General features: G+C 40.1%; 1 protein-coding gene across 1 annotated transcript in view; it reads right to left on the bottom strand.

The window, feature by feature from the left end:
* Positions 1-18,108, bottom strand: part of USP12 (ubiquitin specific peptidase 12) — a 103,209-nt gene that overhangs the window by 12,026 nt on the left and 73,075 nt on the right. The window contains exons 4-6 of the mRNA XM_045797063.2: positions 14,862-15,091; positions 9,328-9,404; positions 9,127-9,210 (exon numbers count right to left, since the gene is read on the bottom strand). Coding sequence (XP_045653019.1) covers positions 9,127-9,210; positions 9,328-9,404; positions 14,862-15,091 — 391 coding nt within the window. The remainder of the gene's footprint in view (positions 1-9,126; positions 9,211-9,327; positions 9,405-14,861; positions 15,092-18,108) is intronic.

The raw sequence follows: 18,108 nt of genomic DNA, 5'->3' as shown, positions 1-18,108 counted from the left end.
TGATGTTTTTTCCTCAGGTTCTTTCTAAACAAAGACCAATAACTGTAAAAATGGAAAGATTCCTTTATATTCCTAAACTAGCAAAGTAATAATAAATATGCAAGCGGGATCTTAAAATATTAGTATAGCATATTTCTCCTCCTGAAGAAAAGCAACCTCGCCCCTACTTAAATTTTCCAGAAATTTTAGATCTCGGCAGAAAACTTACGCTTATCAACGATGTGATTTTTAAAAACAAGCATGTCCTTTTCCAACCTAATCAAAATATTTCACCACGAAACCAGAAATGAGCAGACTACAGATATTATTTTCTTAGCAAAATTGCATTGTCTGCGTTACATACCAGGTTACGAACTCAAACCTGCAGCAGCCAGTGTAAGAGGCGGCCAGGACCACAGCGATGAGGAGCACATCCTTCCTACTTGGGGTCTTATTACCTAGGGTTTTAGACCCTGACCCAGGGAGCCAAGAAGGAACAGGAAGAAGCCAGCTAAAGGTTCAGTCTCTGGAAAAGTCTCACAGAGGGCAGCTTCAGCCTGGTCCCGCCAGGAAACTCCTGAGCTCTGAATTTCACTGCAGAATACTCTGCACCCCATCAAGTCACCTGGCTTCCGCACTCTTCTCCATCTGCTGCTCAAAGGTCACGGGGTAAAGAAACTCTCAGGAGCTTCCTTCAGCAGCAGACCCAGGGGAGCCCCCAAAGAAGAGCCCTACAGGAGTGGGGGTGGTGGAGAACCGGCACTGTCTGCAACCATTTCCAGACCATAATACCAGCTACTCCACTGCAGGTGACAGATGGCCCCAGGAACGCAGGTTCCAGATTCCAATGCCGTCTGATTTTTTTTTTAACCCTCCCCCCTCAAGAAAACCCACAAACCATTTTCAAGTAAAATTTCCCACTTGCATAAACTGTGTGAGCCCAGCAAAGAGGTCTATATGTTGAATGTGGGCCAAAGGGCACTAACATGCAAACTCTGCCACAGAGAAATTAAACATCCCAGTGCAGGCACGTAAGAACTTATTAAAATTATTTTGGCAGAGCAGTCTTTTTTTTTTTTTTTTTTTTAAGATTTTTTTAATTTATTTGACAGAGAGAAAAAGAGAGCACAAGCAGGGGGAGCAGCAGAGGGAGAGGGAGAAGCAGGCTCCCGCTGAGCAGGGAGCCCGATGTGAATGCAGGACTCAGTCCCAGGAAGCTGGGATCATGACCTGAGCCGAAGGCAGCCGCGAAACCAACTGAGCCCCCCAGGCGCCCCAACAGCGAAGTCTCGACCACACAGAAGAGTTTCATAGTTGTACACACATACAATTCCACATTCTCATATACTGTCAGGTCCGCTAGGCCTACCTGGGGCAGGTCGGGCCGAGGGGTGAGAGGGGAACAGCAGCTATGACTAGATGTGAGTTGCCAGCCCTGAGAGGAAAGTCAGACACAACAGAGCCTGCTGGCCAGAGCATGTTCCTAAGAAAGGCCGGCCAGCGGACAGGGGAGGCGGGTGTGGACTGCCCTGACCAGAGGGGGAAGAGTACTGGGTGCTATCCGGAGATGCTACCAGTTGTGCAGCCAGACAGCAACCTGTCGAAAGACACAAGGGCCCAGGAAACCAGAAACACAGGTCAGATTCAGGAGGATTCTAATGGGGAAGGCAGGAGGGGTGTTACAGTCTGAATGCTTCTGTCCCCCCAAAGTCCTATGTTCAAAACCTAAGGCCCCACGTGATGGTACCAGGAGGCGGGGCCTTTGGGAGGTGCTTAGGTCATGAGGCTGGAGCCCTCAGGATTGGAACTGGTATCCCTAAAAAAGAGACCCTGGCGAGCTTGCTAGCACCCTTCCACCACGTGAGGGCACAGTGAGAAGGCGCCCTGACCTTGGACTGCTAGCCTCCAAAACTCTAAGAAGGCCACAGCTGCCGTTTACACTCCCCCCAGTCTATGGCACTTTGTTTCTGCAGTCTCAACAGACCAAGGCAGGGTGCGTGCCAGGGGTGGTTGGGGATGCCGACTACAAGGCTGCTGACGTGACACTGACCGTGACTAGGGCCTGCATATGCAAGAAGATATGGATCTGGTTATGAAAATGGAGCAAAAGGGAAGAACTTGCCCTCAGGTATAGGAAGAACCTCAATTACTAGATCAGGGTAGACAGAGAAAGACAGGTGGCCATGACAGCTTGACCCCAGCTGCCCTGGGCACTGCGAGTCTTCCCCAACGCCTCGCACAGACATCACTGGGCCTGAAAGTGGGCTACGGTGCATCCGGCATAAAAGGGAGCGTACGGGGAGTGAAGAGAGGAAGGATGTGTAGCAGAGAACCAGTCCGGCTGGCTCAGCTCCCAGTCCAGCTGCTCATCATCAGAGCCTGCTCTAAGGCACAGAGGAGTGACAGAGGGGTGCTCTTTGAAAATCTCCAGCACCACTCCCACCCCAGTGCCCAGAGGACAGGAAAACACCACCGGAAACAAAGCCATTGAACCCTCTCATTCCAGTTCCCTGGCGACATCACTTTGCCTTTCCCCATATGCTTTATCCTCCCATTGTGGAACAGCTTAAGGTTGTTTCACCTACATTTACCAAGCCAGTATTTTTCCTGGGCCGTGCTATGTATAGTTCAATAGGCGTGCCATATAAAAAGGAGTCTATGAGCAGATAAATTCTGTATAAAGCTAGATAAAAAGATAAATTTCTTCTATTCTGTGGGTCTTCTCAGAGTCTATAATATGAAGCATGAATAAATAATGAAGAGGAAATTTTATTATACAGCAAATTCATTTGATCATGGAGTACTTACTTTATGGTAACATTCCCAGAAATCATTCTTTGGTGTTCCAAGATTGAAACCTTTGGTTTTGAAGACGACGTTCTCTTTATATTAATACAAACATAGATATACTCTGAATGAAGACCAAACCACATGCATTTTCTATTGTGGTTTAAAAACATGTTACATCAACTTTGCCATCTTAACCCTTTCTAGATGTGTAGTATAGTAGCGTTCCTGATTAGCACACTGTTGTGCAACAGATCTCTAGAACTTTTTCAACTTGCAAACTGAAACCCTATACCCACTGAACTCCCCTTTTCCCCTCCCCCCAAACATTGGCAACCAACATTTTACTTTGTTACTAAGAATGTGACTACTTAAGATTCCTCATGTAACTGGAGTCATACAGAATTTGCCTTTTGTGATTAGCTTATTCCACTTAGCATAATATACTCAAGATTCATCCGTGTTGTAGTATGACAAAATTTCCTTCTCCTTTAGGGCTGAATAATATCCCACTATACGTTCATCCCACATTTTCTTTATCCACGCATCTGTTGATGGACATTTAAGTTGCTTCCACCTCTTGGTTAATGTGAACACTGCAGCAATAAGCAAAGGAGTGCATATAATCTCTTTGATATCCTGTTTTCAATTCTTTTGGATCTGTATCTAGAAGCACGAATGCTGGGTCATATGGTAATTCTGTTTTTAATATTTTGAGGAACCTCCATACTGTTTTCCAAAGCAGCTACACCAAATTACAGTCCCACCAACAGCGTACAAGGGTCCAATTTCTCCACATCCTTACCAACACTTATTTTCTCTTTTTCTGATGGGGCCATCCTAACAAGTGTGAGGTGATACCTCCCTGCAGTTCTGATTTGCAGTTTCCTGATGACTAGTGATGTTAAGTATCTTTTTCATATGCTTGTTGGTCATTTGTTTATCTTCTTTGGAGAAACGTTTATTCAACTTCTTTGACCATTTTTAAATTGGGTGATTGGCTTATGTTGTTGAGCTGTAGGAGTTCTTTCGATATTCTGGATATTAACCTCTTATCACATACTGGTTTTCAAATATTTTCTCCCATTCATGTCTTCTCACTCCGTTTATTGTTTCTTTTGTTATGCATAAATTTTCAAGTTTGATACAGTCCCATCTATTATTGCCTTTGTTGCTTGTGCTTTTGGTATCATAATTAAGAAATGATTGCCGAATTCCATGTCATGAAGATTTTCCCCTATTTTTTTTCTAGGAGTTTTATAGTTCAGGTCTTATGTTTAGGCCCTTAATCCATTTTCAATTAAGTTTTGTATATGGTATGAGGGTCTAACTTCATTCTTTTGCATATGGATATCCAGTGTTCCCAAAACGTTTGTTGAAGAGACCAGACTTTCCCATTTTGTAGCCCTTGCACACTTGTAGATCATCTGACCACATAAACGAAAGTTTATTTCTGGGCTCTCTATTCTGTTCCGGTGGTCTACATGTCCGTCTTTATCCCCATCACCACACTGTTTTGAATACTGTAGCTCTGTAATATGTTTTGAAGTTGGAAAGTATGAGGTCTCCAGGTTTGTTTTTTTGAGATTGTTTTGGCTTTAAGAGACCTTTAAGATAGCCCATATGAATTTCAGATGTTTTTTTCCTATTTCATCAAAAAATGCAATTAAATTTTGGTAGGGATTAAACTGAATCTGCAGACTGCTTTTGGGTAGTATGACCATGTTAAGAATATTAAGTCTTCCAATCCACAAACACAGGATATCTTTCCATTTATTTGTCCGTATCTTAATTTCTTTCAGCAATATTTTATAGTTTTCAGCGTCTTTAGCCTCCTTGGTTAAATTGATTTCTAAATATTTTATTCATTTTTGATACTACTGTAAATGGGATTGTTCTGTGAATTTTCTTTTCAGGTTGTTCACAGTTCGTATACAGAAATGCAATGGACTTTCACGTGCTGATTTTGCACCTGCACCTCTGCTGAACTTACTAGTTATAACAAGGCTTGTTGTTGTTGTTGTTTAATCTTTAGGGTTTTCTGTATATAAGATATTATCTGTGAACAGAGATGATTTGACTTCTTTCTTTCCCATTTGGATACCTTTTATTTCTTTTTCTTGCCTAACTGCTCTGGCTAGGACTTCCAATACTATGTACGATAAAAATGGCAAGACGAGGCATCCTTGTCTTGTTCCTGATCCTAGAGGAAAAGCTCTTCAGTTTTTCACCACTGGGTATAATGTTAGCTGTGGGCTTGCCACAGATGGCCTTCACTATGTTGAGGTATGTTCCTTCCATTCCTAGTTTGTTGAGTGTTTTTATCATGGACAGGTGTTGAATGTTGTCAAATGCTTTTTCTTTATCCATTGAGATGATCATGAGGTTTTTGTCCTTCAAACAGACTGAAACCATTCATTCATTCATTTAGAAAGAGAGAATGTGTGCGAGCAGGAGGTGGGGACAGGGGGAGAGGGAGAGAGGAATCCCAAGCAGGCTCCACGTGAGGCTTGGTCTCGCAACCCTGAGATCATGACCTGAGCTGAAATCAAGAGTCGGACACTTAACCAACTGAGCCACCCAGGCACCCCCAGACTGAAACCTTTTAAAGTCAAACGGATTTTTGTTTAATAAGAACAATGATCTGTATATCTAACACAATCTTATTCTGTTATTCTGAGACTAGAAACTACAGACTTTTACAGCTGGTAAGGATTTTAGATGTGAACTAATGCAAAAAGATTAAATGACTTGCCCAATATCACAATGGAAGTTATCAGAAGCGCTGACACTAGATCCAAGTAGAAAATAGATAACTTCTGTATTGCTATCTTTCCAAAAACTTACACACAATTTATCCTACAGAAATACCCTAAAACCTGTGTGAAAATGTGTGCATGGCTAGAGGTACACATACAAAATATCTCCATCAAAGCATGACAGCAGTGAAAAAAGGGAACAGTCTAAACTATCAGATTTAGAGGATCGGTAAAATTATGGTATCCCCATATAAAAAACACTATGCAGCGCCTCTTAAGAATGATGTAAAAGTATACTTTCACTGACATGTTTGTAAGTTATTAAGTAAATAAGGTATAAAACTGTACATAAAATTCAATTCCATTTCAAGAATTACATGTGTACACACATACACACTTTAAAAATCTAGGATATACACAAAAATATTAACAGTGCTTTTATAAATGATGGTTCTTAACTGATTTATACTTACCTTATTTTCTAATTTCTTGGCAGAGTATATATATTCCCCACGCACTTTAATAAAAGATCTAATATTAAATAATATATTAAAATCACATGGATGCCTTCAAACAAACAGCTGGAGTTGGCAGACAATTTCTAATTACTCATGTATGGCTGTCTGTCATTCTGTCTGAAGATCAGCTTATGCTCACAGACGCATCTACCTCTGCGTAGCCAAAGAAGTTTGTGAGTTGCTCTCCTCTTAACTATATTTAGTTCTTGACTCTATCTTCCTTAACCAACAGTCTTAGGCACCTTCCACAACATTTTCAGGATTAATCTAGTATATCAACCCCCATGACACAATCAAACTTAGGTGAGGTACTCCGATCATCTTCACTAATAGAAGGGAACAATGAGTAACCTGTTCTGATGACTTAAAACGTCTGATGACCTAAAACGTCTCCCTTCCTTATAGATATACCTGTGTCCAAAATAAAAACAAAAATACAATCATTTAAAAATCTAAGTTCTTCTTCTTTCTTTCATGGATGTTTCACTGTAACCATGAGGCAGGGCCATACAGGGTAGATATCTGGGCAGGCAGAGGAGAGAAGCCCAAGCAGAGCAAAGAGCACATCTGTTCGACAGAAAGTTGTGTGTATGCAAGGGGTTGAGGGGATAAGATCGGTTACAGACAGGGTCACTAACCAAATAACTAAATATATAAGGATAATGGGAACCAATTTTTACTGTCAGAGAAGGAAATTACAAATACTAAAAAGGAGAAAACTAGAATGAACCCTATGGTGTCGGCTGAAAATGCGGATGTAATTGTGACTCCATGGTTTTTCAGTATCAATAGCTCAACAGATAAGATAAACAGGTACAGATGTAAGCATATGTATAGTACATATGTATACACACACACCACCCAGCTCTGTTCACTGAGGCGACTCAGGAACAGAGACATCCCAGTATCAGTGAGCACACCTATACCAGAGTCCTGCTTTCTAAACATCATTCTTCTCCTAAAAGAAACCAGGCCTTCTGGGATAAATGGCTGGTATCAGGGGCGCCCGGGTGGCTCAGTCTTTAAGTGTCTGCCTTCGGCTCAGGTCATGATCCTGGCGTTCTGGTATGGAGCCCCGCATCGGACTCTCTGCTCAGCGGGAAGCCTGCTTCTTCCTCTCCCACTCCCCCTGCTTGTGTTCCCTCTCTCGCTGCCTCTCTCTCTGTCAAATAAATAAATAAATTCTTTAAGAAAAAAAAAAAAAAGGCTGGTACCAGAGTGGGGCAAGGAAAGTACAAAATAGGCCTGGAATATTTTGTTACACCGCAAAGTAAAGAAGCACTCAAGAATGATGGGACATGTCAAAAAGACACGGGCACCAGCTTGAAGGGGCTCCCACTGGCCAAACCGGGGATAACTTCCACATGAAAGTAAGTAAGAATGGTTATGGATCATAACCCACTGAATAAAAAAAAAAAAAAATCCTTGAGCCCATGCTGAGATTTAGAAAATGAAAAAAATTAGAAGTCTGATGAGGAATGGATATATTTACAATCTCAAAATACCTCCACACAAAATACTTATGAATGATATAAATGGGCAAAAGCATAGCTTAACAGTGAAGAACTCTGGGAGACATCACCTTAATCAAGTGCTCAAAGATAACAGCACCAGTAATGGGATGTGCAGAAAAGGGTTAACCTCGCAGGCCTCAGACTATCCTTTCTAGAAAGGCCTGCTGGCAAGGATGGTCCTGGGTTAACAAAGGAGAACTTGGATTTGAGGAGTGTTCCCACCATATCCTAATTGATAAGGGTGACTCGACATGCCTAAATTGTCTGAACAAACAATATGGTTTATGCTCAACACCTACTTTCCTTCTGAGTCTAAAATTGTGATCCATGCTAGACAGAGGGTGCCTATGTGCCCAGCCCCCAGTTTAAAACCATGGACACTGAGTCTGTAATGAGCCTCCAGGAAGACAACATTACCCCCACATCATATTCAGCGCTGAAGGAGTTCAGTGTGTCTTGTGTGACTCCACGGCACTGAACTCTTGGAAGCTCCCCTGGCTTTCCACTATGCTGAGATGCTTTGCCATCCTTCCCTGTACTGAGTCTTGGCTGTGGGCCTCACTATATACGCTGAGTCCTGTAAGTCCTTCCAGTGAGTTTCGGGAACGGTTTGAGGGATCCCCACACGTGAGACAAACCAGAATCGTGGATAAGAGGATACAATGAGAAGAACAGAGCATCACTTCTGTGAGATTTCCACCAGAATATGTAACCTGAACCTCATCATAAGAACACATGAAATGAACCCAAAGACGGACGGTCTGTAAAATAATCTATAATTTTCAAAAGTGTCAAGATTGTTAAAGTCAAGAAAGGACTGTTCAAATGTAAAAAGACTAAAGAGACATGGAATATAAATGTAATGTGTTTCTGGGCAGGATCCTTTTGTTCTATAAAGGACAGTACTGGGACATACGTGCTAATGAAATAATTTCCACGAGGACAGTTAATGTTCAGTATTACTTGGCCCACGTGGGTGAATACGGCAACAGGAAAACTTCCTTATTGGTAGGTAACAGCCACTCACGTGTCCAGGATCATGGGACATCGTATCAGGACCTTACTTTCAAGTGGTTTGGGGTAAAAAAGCATTCTTGGAACTGTTCATACAACTTTTCTTTGAGCATGAGATTGCTTCAAAACAAAAAGTAAAATAACAAGAATGATGATGACGATTCCATTCCTTGACACCAAATACCAAGTAAGAGAAGATACAAGATCCTGTGTAGGAACAGCAGAAGCTAGGGGAGGGGCGAGGAAAGGATTTTGCCCCTTCTCTCTCCTCACCAAGAAAACGTTTATAGAAGCAGGCAAGCTTCAAAGTCAAGTATTTTAACTGTACTGGTTTATGACTCTTAAGCAACTTCTACTAAGTGTAGAAAATCACTGGATGTTGCAGAGTTGAATATTGTTTATCTAGTAATAACTTCGTGAGTCTTAATTACTTAATGATAAAATTAAGAATTTTTACTCAGTGTAAATTTTCAGACACCACTTTCATCTAGAAAGGCCCATCTATAACACCCACTGCCAGAGAATCACAAACAAATTTTAAAAATGCTAAGTTACCGTTTGTGTGCTTCCTGTTTGCTGCGACATTCTTCACAGTAATATTTGTATTCACTGCACAGAGTTTCTGTGTTGCTGAAACCCCTGTGTAAAATTCAAAATAAATTTATTTTGTCTATACCAGAAAATTGTGTATTCATTTAAAAATACTCTAAACCAAAGATATTCATTAAATTTCAAAACAAGTAACTCTCCAGTTACCTTAAGCAGTGAGTGATCGATGTGTTTTGTTCCACGTCAACGGAAAGGTCTAAAAAATCTTCATCTTTGCTGCTTATCTGTAAAAATAGGGAATTACCTTTTATTTCTTTAAATAGTAAATCACTGTTCTGAAATGACAAAACTAAATGCATTCATTCTATTATTAGTAGTAAGTACATGAAGAATTCTTTTTCTCCCGACTTCAAAAGAAATCTGCTGGATCTGGACTATCTGAAAGGACACTGAGTAAATGACTCTCAACACATGTGCAGGTCAAACAGCAAAGTGCACCTGTAACTGATTCCCCTTCTGCTAAAGGCCAGGATGTGAAATCCTCTTACGTTCCAAAACCTTGGTATTATTATAAAGCATGAAACAAACTGCCCATATATACTAATTCTTAAAAACACACAGGCTAAGACTGAATAGGGATGCTTGGCAAAGGGCATCACATCTGTGTTGTTTTAGATTTCAAGGAAATAATTAAACCTAAAATGCCAAATTGCAATCTTCATCGATGACCTTATTTAATCCTTCTTCAAGAAAAAATCTAACATAAAGTTCTACTTGAATTATGGGCAAATCATCTGATAAAAAAATTCAAGCTATTATTTATTCACTTCAATTGGATTAGAACAGAACTTCAGACATCAATTTTCCTAGCTCTTCCCTTCAATGACTCTGCTTAAGGTGAGCGCTCAACAAGAGATCTCGGGCTGTGCCTCTCACCCACAAGGGCTATACACCCGCATAGTAAATGCTTTCCTGCTTAAATTGTGCATCAGTTTTATAAGCTCAGTACCATTAACTTGTGACAGATTATGTGGCTGTATATATTATGTACTTACGCAAACTGGTGTAGCTAAGAGTATTATGCACACGAGGTCTACTGACACCACGAGATAAGTGATGTGGGTCTCGAAAGATTCAGTGAAAAAGAGAGAATAAGAAAGACAACACAGAGAGAGGAAAAGGGGGTCAGGAAAAAGAATTGGCCCAGTTTGGGAGGAAGGAGAGTAGGGTGGCGAGGGACAGTATGCTAGAGACAGGCTAAAGCCAGACTGAGCAGGGCCTTATGTGTAGGCTAAAGAGAAATATAAGATTAAAGAGTCTCAAAATGAGGCTTGTGGTTCTCAGGCACTGCCTCAGGGGAGTTCATTTTAGATTTTCATCCTTATTACAAGATAAAAAATTTGACATAAGGATTGTTCTGGATCATCTGGATATATCTGAGTTACTATGTTTGGGTTGACAATTGTGTTGGTACCGGGAAACCACCAAGTGGGGCAGTATTTAACTTCTAAAAGTGTTTGTAAACACGTCTGGTTGTTGTTGGACTCCCATGTTCTAATGTCAGGTCACACCCAGGATGTGGGAGACTCAGTAAAGAACTGTCAGCTAGAGATGTGGGTGGGGAGTCAAGAGCACAGGCGCTAACAAAATGGAACGTGATCCTCCCAAGGCAGAGTGTGAAGCAGCCCAGAATGAAACCCTGGAGGATGCCCACCTTTGAAGAATAAACAGTAGAAAAGGAATGGGACCAGAAGAAAGCACCGAAGAACAGAACACAAGAAGAGGGTGCTGTTACAGAAACCCAACCTCCTACCAACCGGGATATTAACAACTGCATTATTAAAACCTGCCATACAAACCCTGTCTCCTCCAAGAAGCCCACTCTGAACCTGCACAATTCCTTCCCACTCCCACCTGTATAGGTCAGCTCTACTATTCTCCAACTCCCAAGGACTCTGGTGCTTACGTGAACTATAACACACTGTACTGAAATTACCTATTGGTTGACCAGTCTGCATGCTCACCTACGGGCATCTTGAGATCAGAATCAAGGTCTTACTCATCTTCTGCCAACCTCCCCATCTTCTACCTGGCATAGTCAGTACTCAAATATTTGTGCAAAACTAAATGAAGAAATGATATTTATTCACTCTGAGAAACTCTCAATTTCATCCCTCTCGCTGAATTTGATAAAGGCACAGTATTAATGATCATTTACTGAAACTGGAAGATGATGACTGAGATTTTAAGGAAATATTCTCAGTTCATGCCTTTAATTCTGAGGAGACTATCTACAAATATATATTGCAGACCAGAGGAGAACCAGCGAAGAATGGGTGGAAGGATCACTATCCATCCGTTACAAATAAAATTAACAAATATTTGAGCAAACAAGGATGGGTGATATCACTTTCTCCATCTAATCCTCACTCCCCATCATCCTTAGTCTATAATATAAACTTCAAAAGCCTTACACCACAATACCCCAAAAACCTCCCCAATCTATTTTGCCAGCTTCATGTATTACTGCATTTCTCAACATGCTAAGCAAATTTAACCATTTTCTGTTTTATTGAAGAGGATGAATTATACATATCTTCTAACACGGACCAAATTCCATCCTACCAAACATTAAGCAACTGCCAAATTCTCTGATTATACCTACTATTCCAACTGAAATACTGTTCTAATAATTGGACAATATATTTATTTCCTAAAGCTTAGAACTCAGCTACAATAAAATTTTTCTTTATAAGAGGTATCTACTAAACTTCTGTTAAAATAACTGGAGTTGGTTAGATTGAACAAATATGAGTATTGAGACCAATTCCTGCCATCAAACATTGCCCAAACTCTTACCATAATTAACTAATGGCTGCAGCAATAAGCAATAATCCTTATTCCAACCCAAAAACATCTTCACAGGATGTTAATGTCTCAAACACTCAATCATACCTCTTTCACTTGATGTGAGAGAGCATCACCAATAAAAATGTATTTCCACAAGATAATTTTATTTATTTATTACTACTGTGTCCTTCATTAACTAAAACTACACTACTGACAACTATCATTTTCCAAATGCCTGGTTATAGTTAAAAAGATCAATGCATAATCAACAGTCAATAGATCACTCATCGGTATGGATTATGGTTCTACTTTTTAAAGACCCTACTTTTTTATTCATGGTTGAACCAAAAGAGTCACCATTTGCTTTAAGAGCAGAGAGAGAGAGAGAAACCATACTATTTGCATTAGCACCAACAACAAACAACAAACAAAAACCACACTTACCTATATAAACATAACAAAGTATGTACAAGATCGACATGAGGACAACTACAAGATGATTTCTTTCTAAATCAAAGATGTAAATAAATGTATCGTCCATGTAAATGGACAGTAAGACTCAAGACTGTCAAGATGTCAGTTCTTTCCAACTTGATCTATAGATTTAACAGTCCCCTTCAAAATCACAGCACATTATATTGTGGGTAATAAACTAGTTTCTAAATTTTATGATTCTACAGTTTCTATGGAGAGGCAAAAGGCCCAGAGAAGGCAAAGCAGTAATCATCAAAACTTGAAGGCAAGTTGTCCTTCAATAGTGTCCTTCAATAAGTGAATGGATAAACTGCGGTATATCCACATAATGAAATATAATTACGTGATAAAAAGAAATGAGCTACAAAGCTACAAAAAGACATGGAGGCACCCTAAATACATATTGCTAAGTGAAAGAAAACAATCTGAAAAGGCCGCATACTCTATGATTCCTATATATGACATTCTGGAAAAGTCAAAACTATGGAGCCAGTAAAATCATCAGTGGTTTGTCAGGGATTTGGGGAGGAAGGAGGGATGAATTTGTGAAACAGAGTGAAACTACTCTGTATGATACTGTAATGATAGACATGTGTCATTATACATTTGTCAAAACAAATGGAACCACAGAACAGACAACACCAAGACTGAACTCAAATATGAACTACTGATTTTAGTGAATAATGTACATTACTGGTCCATCAACTGCAACAAATGCACCTCATTAATGTAAGAAGTTAATCACAGGGGAAAGTGGAGGAAAGGAGAGAGATATTTGGGAGAGAGATATTTGGGAACTTTCTGTACTTTCCACTCAATTTTTCTGAAGTCCATTAATTAAAAAAAAAATACAGTTTCTTATTAGCCTCCACAAGTGTATGTTTATCTGATGTAGTCAAACAAGTAACTATGCTATTCTTCCAAACATCCATAAAACATTTGTCTTACTTTCCTTGCTTGTGGATTCTCTTTTCCAATGGACGATGCTACTCTTCTGTGCTATTAAAAACTAGTCGTAGAACCATCATAGTAAAGACTGGATTAGGCAAAAATCCTCAACGGATGCTAAATCTCAGGGGAGATTTTGATGAACAAGATATTTGTGTCCCCCCACAGACTGCCTACTAGTTGCCAGGGAATAAAAACCAGTCATTATCAACTGAAGAAAGTGAATGAGAGATCAAAATTAATTTCACCAACGAGAGGCAGACGGATATTGTGTGCCCAGACGTGAGACCCTGAGAAAGACACAACATTAACTGAATCACTCCGGCCAAGAGTGCATACCCACCTCTCAGTAGAAGGAAACATGAGACAGACTCCAGAGGAGAAATGCTAGATTTTTTAAAAAGGACATATTCTTTAAAAATGTAAATGTCATAAAAGACTAAAAAAACCTGGAAATGTTCCAGATTAAAGGAGGCTAAAGAAAACATGACAGCTACATGCAATGCAAACTACTAAACGCTATAAACCGGATCCTGTGCTGAAGGGGAAGACATGCTGGAAAGGGCCCTGTTGGCTCCACCGGCAAAACTGAATAGCAGATGCCTGATCTTTCATTCCTCAAATGAGAAATGAAGTAACAAGGTTGTTGAGAAATGAATACAACAAAGGGACTGGGCTATCTGATCCCACATAAAATCCATTTTCACGGTTCTTCCCTACTGCTCATCTTCACAAAGTATCCAGCAAGTGGGTACTTCCCCCCACTTGAGTGTCCACAGTATGCTCTGGTTTTTAATTCCAACAATAAACAATAAACATAATTGTAAGGAAATAAACATAATTGTAAGAAAACAAATTAATGTACCTCCCTGACTTGTAAGTTTCTTATGAGCTTAACTAAGACACAGACATATGATTTCCAGAACATGGCTCTACGGCTTCTTACACTGAAATAAAATCAAATACAGTTGACCCTGGAGCAATGCAGGGGTCAGGGACGCCAAAACCTCCTACCTCCGTCCCCGCAGTTGAAAATCTGTGTGTAACTTCTGACTCTCCAAAAAGCTAACTACTAATAGCCTTCTGTTGACCAGAAGCCTTACTGATAACACAAAACTCCATTAACACCCATTTTGTATATGTATCATAGTATGTATTACAATAAAGTTAGCTAGAGAAAAGAAAATGTCATCAAGAAAATCATAAAGAAAATACATTTACAGTACTATATATTTTTTAAAAAATCCACAAATAAGTGGACTCATACAGTTCAAACCCCTATTGTTCAAGGGTCAACTTCTGTCACCTCAGGTATTCACTGTTAATAAGCGGCATTACGAAAAAGTATACAGAGTCCTTTCAACTGACAAGTACACAACCTTCATGTTCATCTCTCACATTCATCCTCAAAGAACTTTTGATAAAAATGAATTCAATCTGCTCTATACAAAATTTTATGACATACTTACAGTTTCACAAGTAAGACATCTGGTTTCATTTGTCAATGTTCCCTGAAAAATCTCATGAACCCATGTTGGGTCTGGTGTGCTGTTGTTGTTCTCACTGTCGATATTACCGTTAGGTAAACGGCCATTTTGTTTTTCCTGCTTTCTCTCTTCTTGTAAAATATCAGCAATTGTATTTAGTAGGTAATTTAAGAATTCATGGGCATCTTGCTGCATGTAGTTGTCAAAAAGTTCTAAAAATTAAAATATTAGAGAATTACTTCAGAGTTAAAAACTTATGATTAAAACTAAATTTAAAACAAATATCCAATATTCTATCAGAACTAAGCACAAATGTTTGGTATTGTCAGTCATGTACAAGAAACAGATTATCTTTCACATAAAATTATGACTAAACTTGGAGAAAATACAATTAAGATGAACGAGAATCTTCTTTTTAAAGCAACAATACTAGGTGATCCACGAGAAAAGGGCAAAACCTACCCTCATACATTTATATAATATATGGAAGAGATCAGAAACAATTGCTTCTTGGGGTGCCTGGGTGGCTCAGTCATTAAGCATTTGCCTTTGGCTCAGGTCATGATCCCAATGTTCTGGGATCGAGGCCACCCCCGCCCCCCGTTGGGCTACTGCTCAGCTGCAAGCCTGCTTCTCCCTCTCCAACTCCCCCTGCTTGTTCCCTCTCTCGCTGCCTCTGTCAAATAAATGAGTAAAATCTTTAAAAAAAAAAAAAAAAAAAAAAAGAAACAACTGCTTCTTATTAGCTCATCTTATTCCACAAAGATTATGACACAGCAAGTTTTATTCTTTATTTGACACAGCACGTTTTAAAACAGAAGCTGGACAACCTCTTGCCAATGCGAAGCCAATTGGGTAAGAACTACACAGAAAGGTTGTGGAAATGATGATGACTGGGCCACGCATCCTAGGGATTCAGTCAGAGGTGAGGCCTGGAACCTGGGACTTTTCAAAGTTCCTCCAGGCGACTCTGATCTGCAGTCAGGTATAGGAAACAAGGGTATCACAAATTATCTATTCCGGATAATCTCTAAAATGTGAGTTTTTACAACTCTATGAAATGTTCCCTGTAACTATACAAATGAATAAATATCATGGAAAAACAGTCACTAACATAAAATGCTTTATACCCCCACGCTTGACATCACGCAACCTGAAACGGAAAGGTAAGGACTTCACAGGCAGTATCGCATTTGATCTTTTTAACAACTCCGTGACACTGTTATTGTCCTCTTCCAAATGAGGGAATGGGATCAGAGAGGGAAAGTCATGCTGCCGGGAAGTGGCAGGCCCAGGATACAAGCCAGGCAGTCCGACGCCACGAGCTGCATACAAAGCAGCATGCCTGGGAGACCCAGGCACACAACGGCACCTGCGGCTTAGCCATCAAACACACACGGAGCAGACGACCTGGTCAGCAAAATTTTACCTTTAGATCCTTGACACGCATTTAGTAAATTTTAGAAAGATTACAGCTAACATTTTTTAAATGAAAGACGACAAATTAGGAACAAAACTTAGGGAAAGTCTAAGATAAAAAGAACAAAAAATCACATTTTTAGAAGAGCCAGTTATGACTGCATAAAATTAAGTTCTGTGCATCAGAAATCATTGAAAAAGTTAAAAAGATTCCATAAGACAAAAACTATTAACATCTGCAACACATAAAAGAGCTTATACAAAAGGAAATACAAAGTATGGAAATCAACAATTTATAGAAACAAAATTCAGAAGGCTAAGAAACATGAGTGAACATTCAACCTCCTAGTAATGAAAAAGGCCTTGATTTTCTAGTCTGTAAAATGGAACACCATCTTCCTTTGCAAAGTTACCGTGCAAACAGAATGGGAACAAGTGAAAATGTGGATCTGGGAGGTATACTCAAAGAAGGTAAAGACTGATTTTAATCTTGGTGTCAATAAGACCTTTAAAAAGCCTCAGATTTAAGGTGCAGCTGCTAGAACAAGATTGTCTGGATTCCTAGGACGGTTCTACCTTTAATTACATGTATGTCACAGGCAATTTATTTAACCTCTTTCTTGGATTTCAAATCAAACACAATAATATTAATGCAGTTAGAGCCGCACTTCATTTCTCTGCTATAAGCTTGTCCTAAGGGATCTGATTAGCCTTAAACAAACTCCTTATGTTATTTTTTAGAACAATAAAAGCCCAAGTCCTAACTGATACTGCATAGCCTATGTGGACTTAACATCTAACTGATTATAATTTGGTATTCTGTGTGTCCAGTGGTTTTTGCCCATGAGGGATAGATCCAAGCACGGTGACACCATTCCCCATCCCCTGTTCCCAGCAGAAGTCCATGTGTCACTCCCAACACTGTGACACAGCTCACTGCAAAACCTCCTGGCCGTCTACTCCATCTCCCTGAGACCAAACCAAGTCATGCTCAGAACTCTTAGATGGTTCCACCACTGGACGGTCTAGGCCAACGCTGGGATAACTGAAGTCAATTACCTTTCACCTTGCCTCTCAATGCAATGAGCCTTCATCCCTGAAAATACGAGTCTACCTCCCAACCCCACTCTCCCATCCTCTACTACACTCAGCCGTTTATTGTTCCTTATGTCCTTCCTCATCCTTGGGATTTCCTTCTTTCTCAACCCTTTCTGCTGTTCGCTCCAGAAACAACTTTCTGTTCTAAACTCCACATCTCTTCAATCTTTGGCATTTCTAAGTTCTCTGCAGCCACTTCTCAATCATTACACTTTCCTTTGCATGTGAAAAACTCACCCTCTGTCAAAAAGCTATTAAGATCTCGCCATACTACCCTCAACCCCCTTCTTTCTGTGGTCATCTGTCAACTTCCCCTCACCCACTGACGGCCTGATTCATGGTTTCTTTGTCCATCCCGACTCCCTCACCAACCCTGACACTCTGAGTGTCCAGGCAGCTTCCAGAAGTGCATAGGATACCCTTTAAAGTCTCCTTGTCACCTCTCACTTACCCATCCCCAGGTCACAAATCTAGAACCATCCAGGTCTGCTAAGAACTAGAAGGAAATATGCTAGAGTTGATTAGGGGGCTCAAGGAAAGTACAAACAAATTGGAAAAATCAGGGAGGAATCTAAAAGGAAGGACAGTGGGAGAGGACCAGTAAAAATACGTTATCAACACTCTAAGGGCCTAGTGAAAGTGAGATATGAACAATTCACTGCAGTGGATCTCTATCTGCTGGCTCAACGCCACAGTTCAACATAGTCTCTTT

This window comes from Ursus americanus, chromosome 10 (genome assembly GCF_024610735.1).
Source record: "Ursus americanus isolate L20-20 chromosome 10, mUrsAme1.1.p, whole genome shotgun sequence".
NCBI classification, from domain to species: domain Eukaryota; kingdom Metazoa; phylum Chordata; class Mammalia; order Carnivora; family Ursidae; genus Ursus; species Ursus americanus.
Note: the sequence above shows the minus strand (reverse complement) of the source record. Positions and strands in the feature narration are given on the sequence as shown.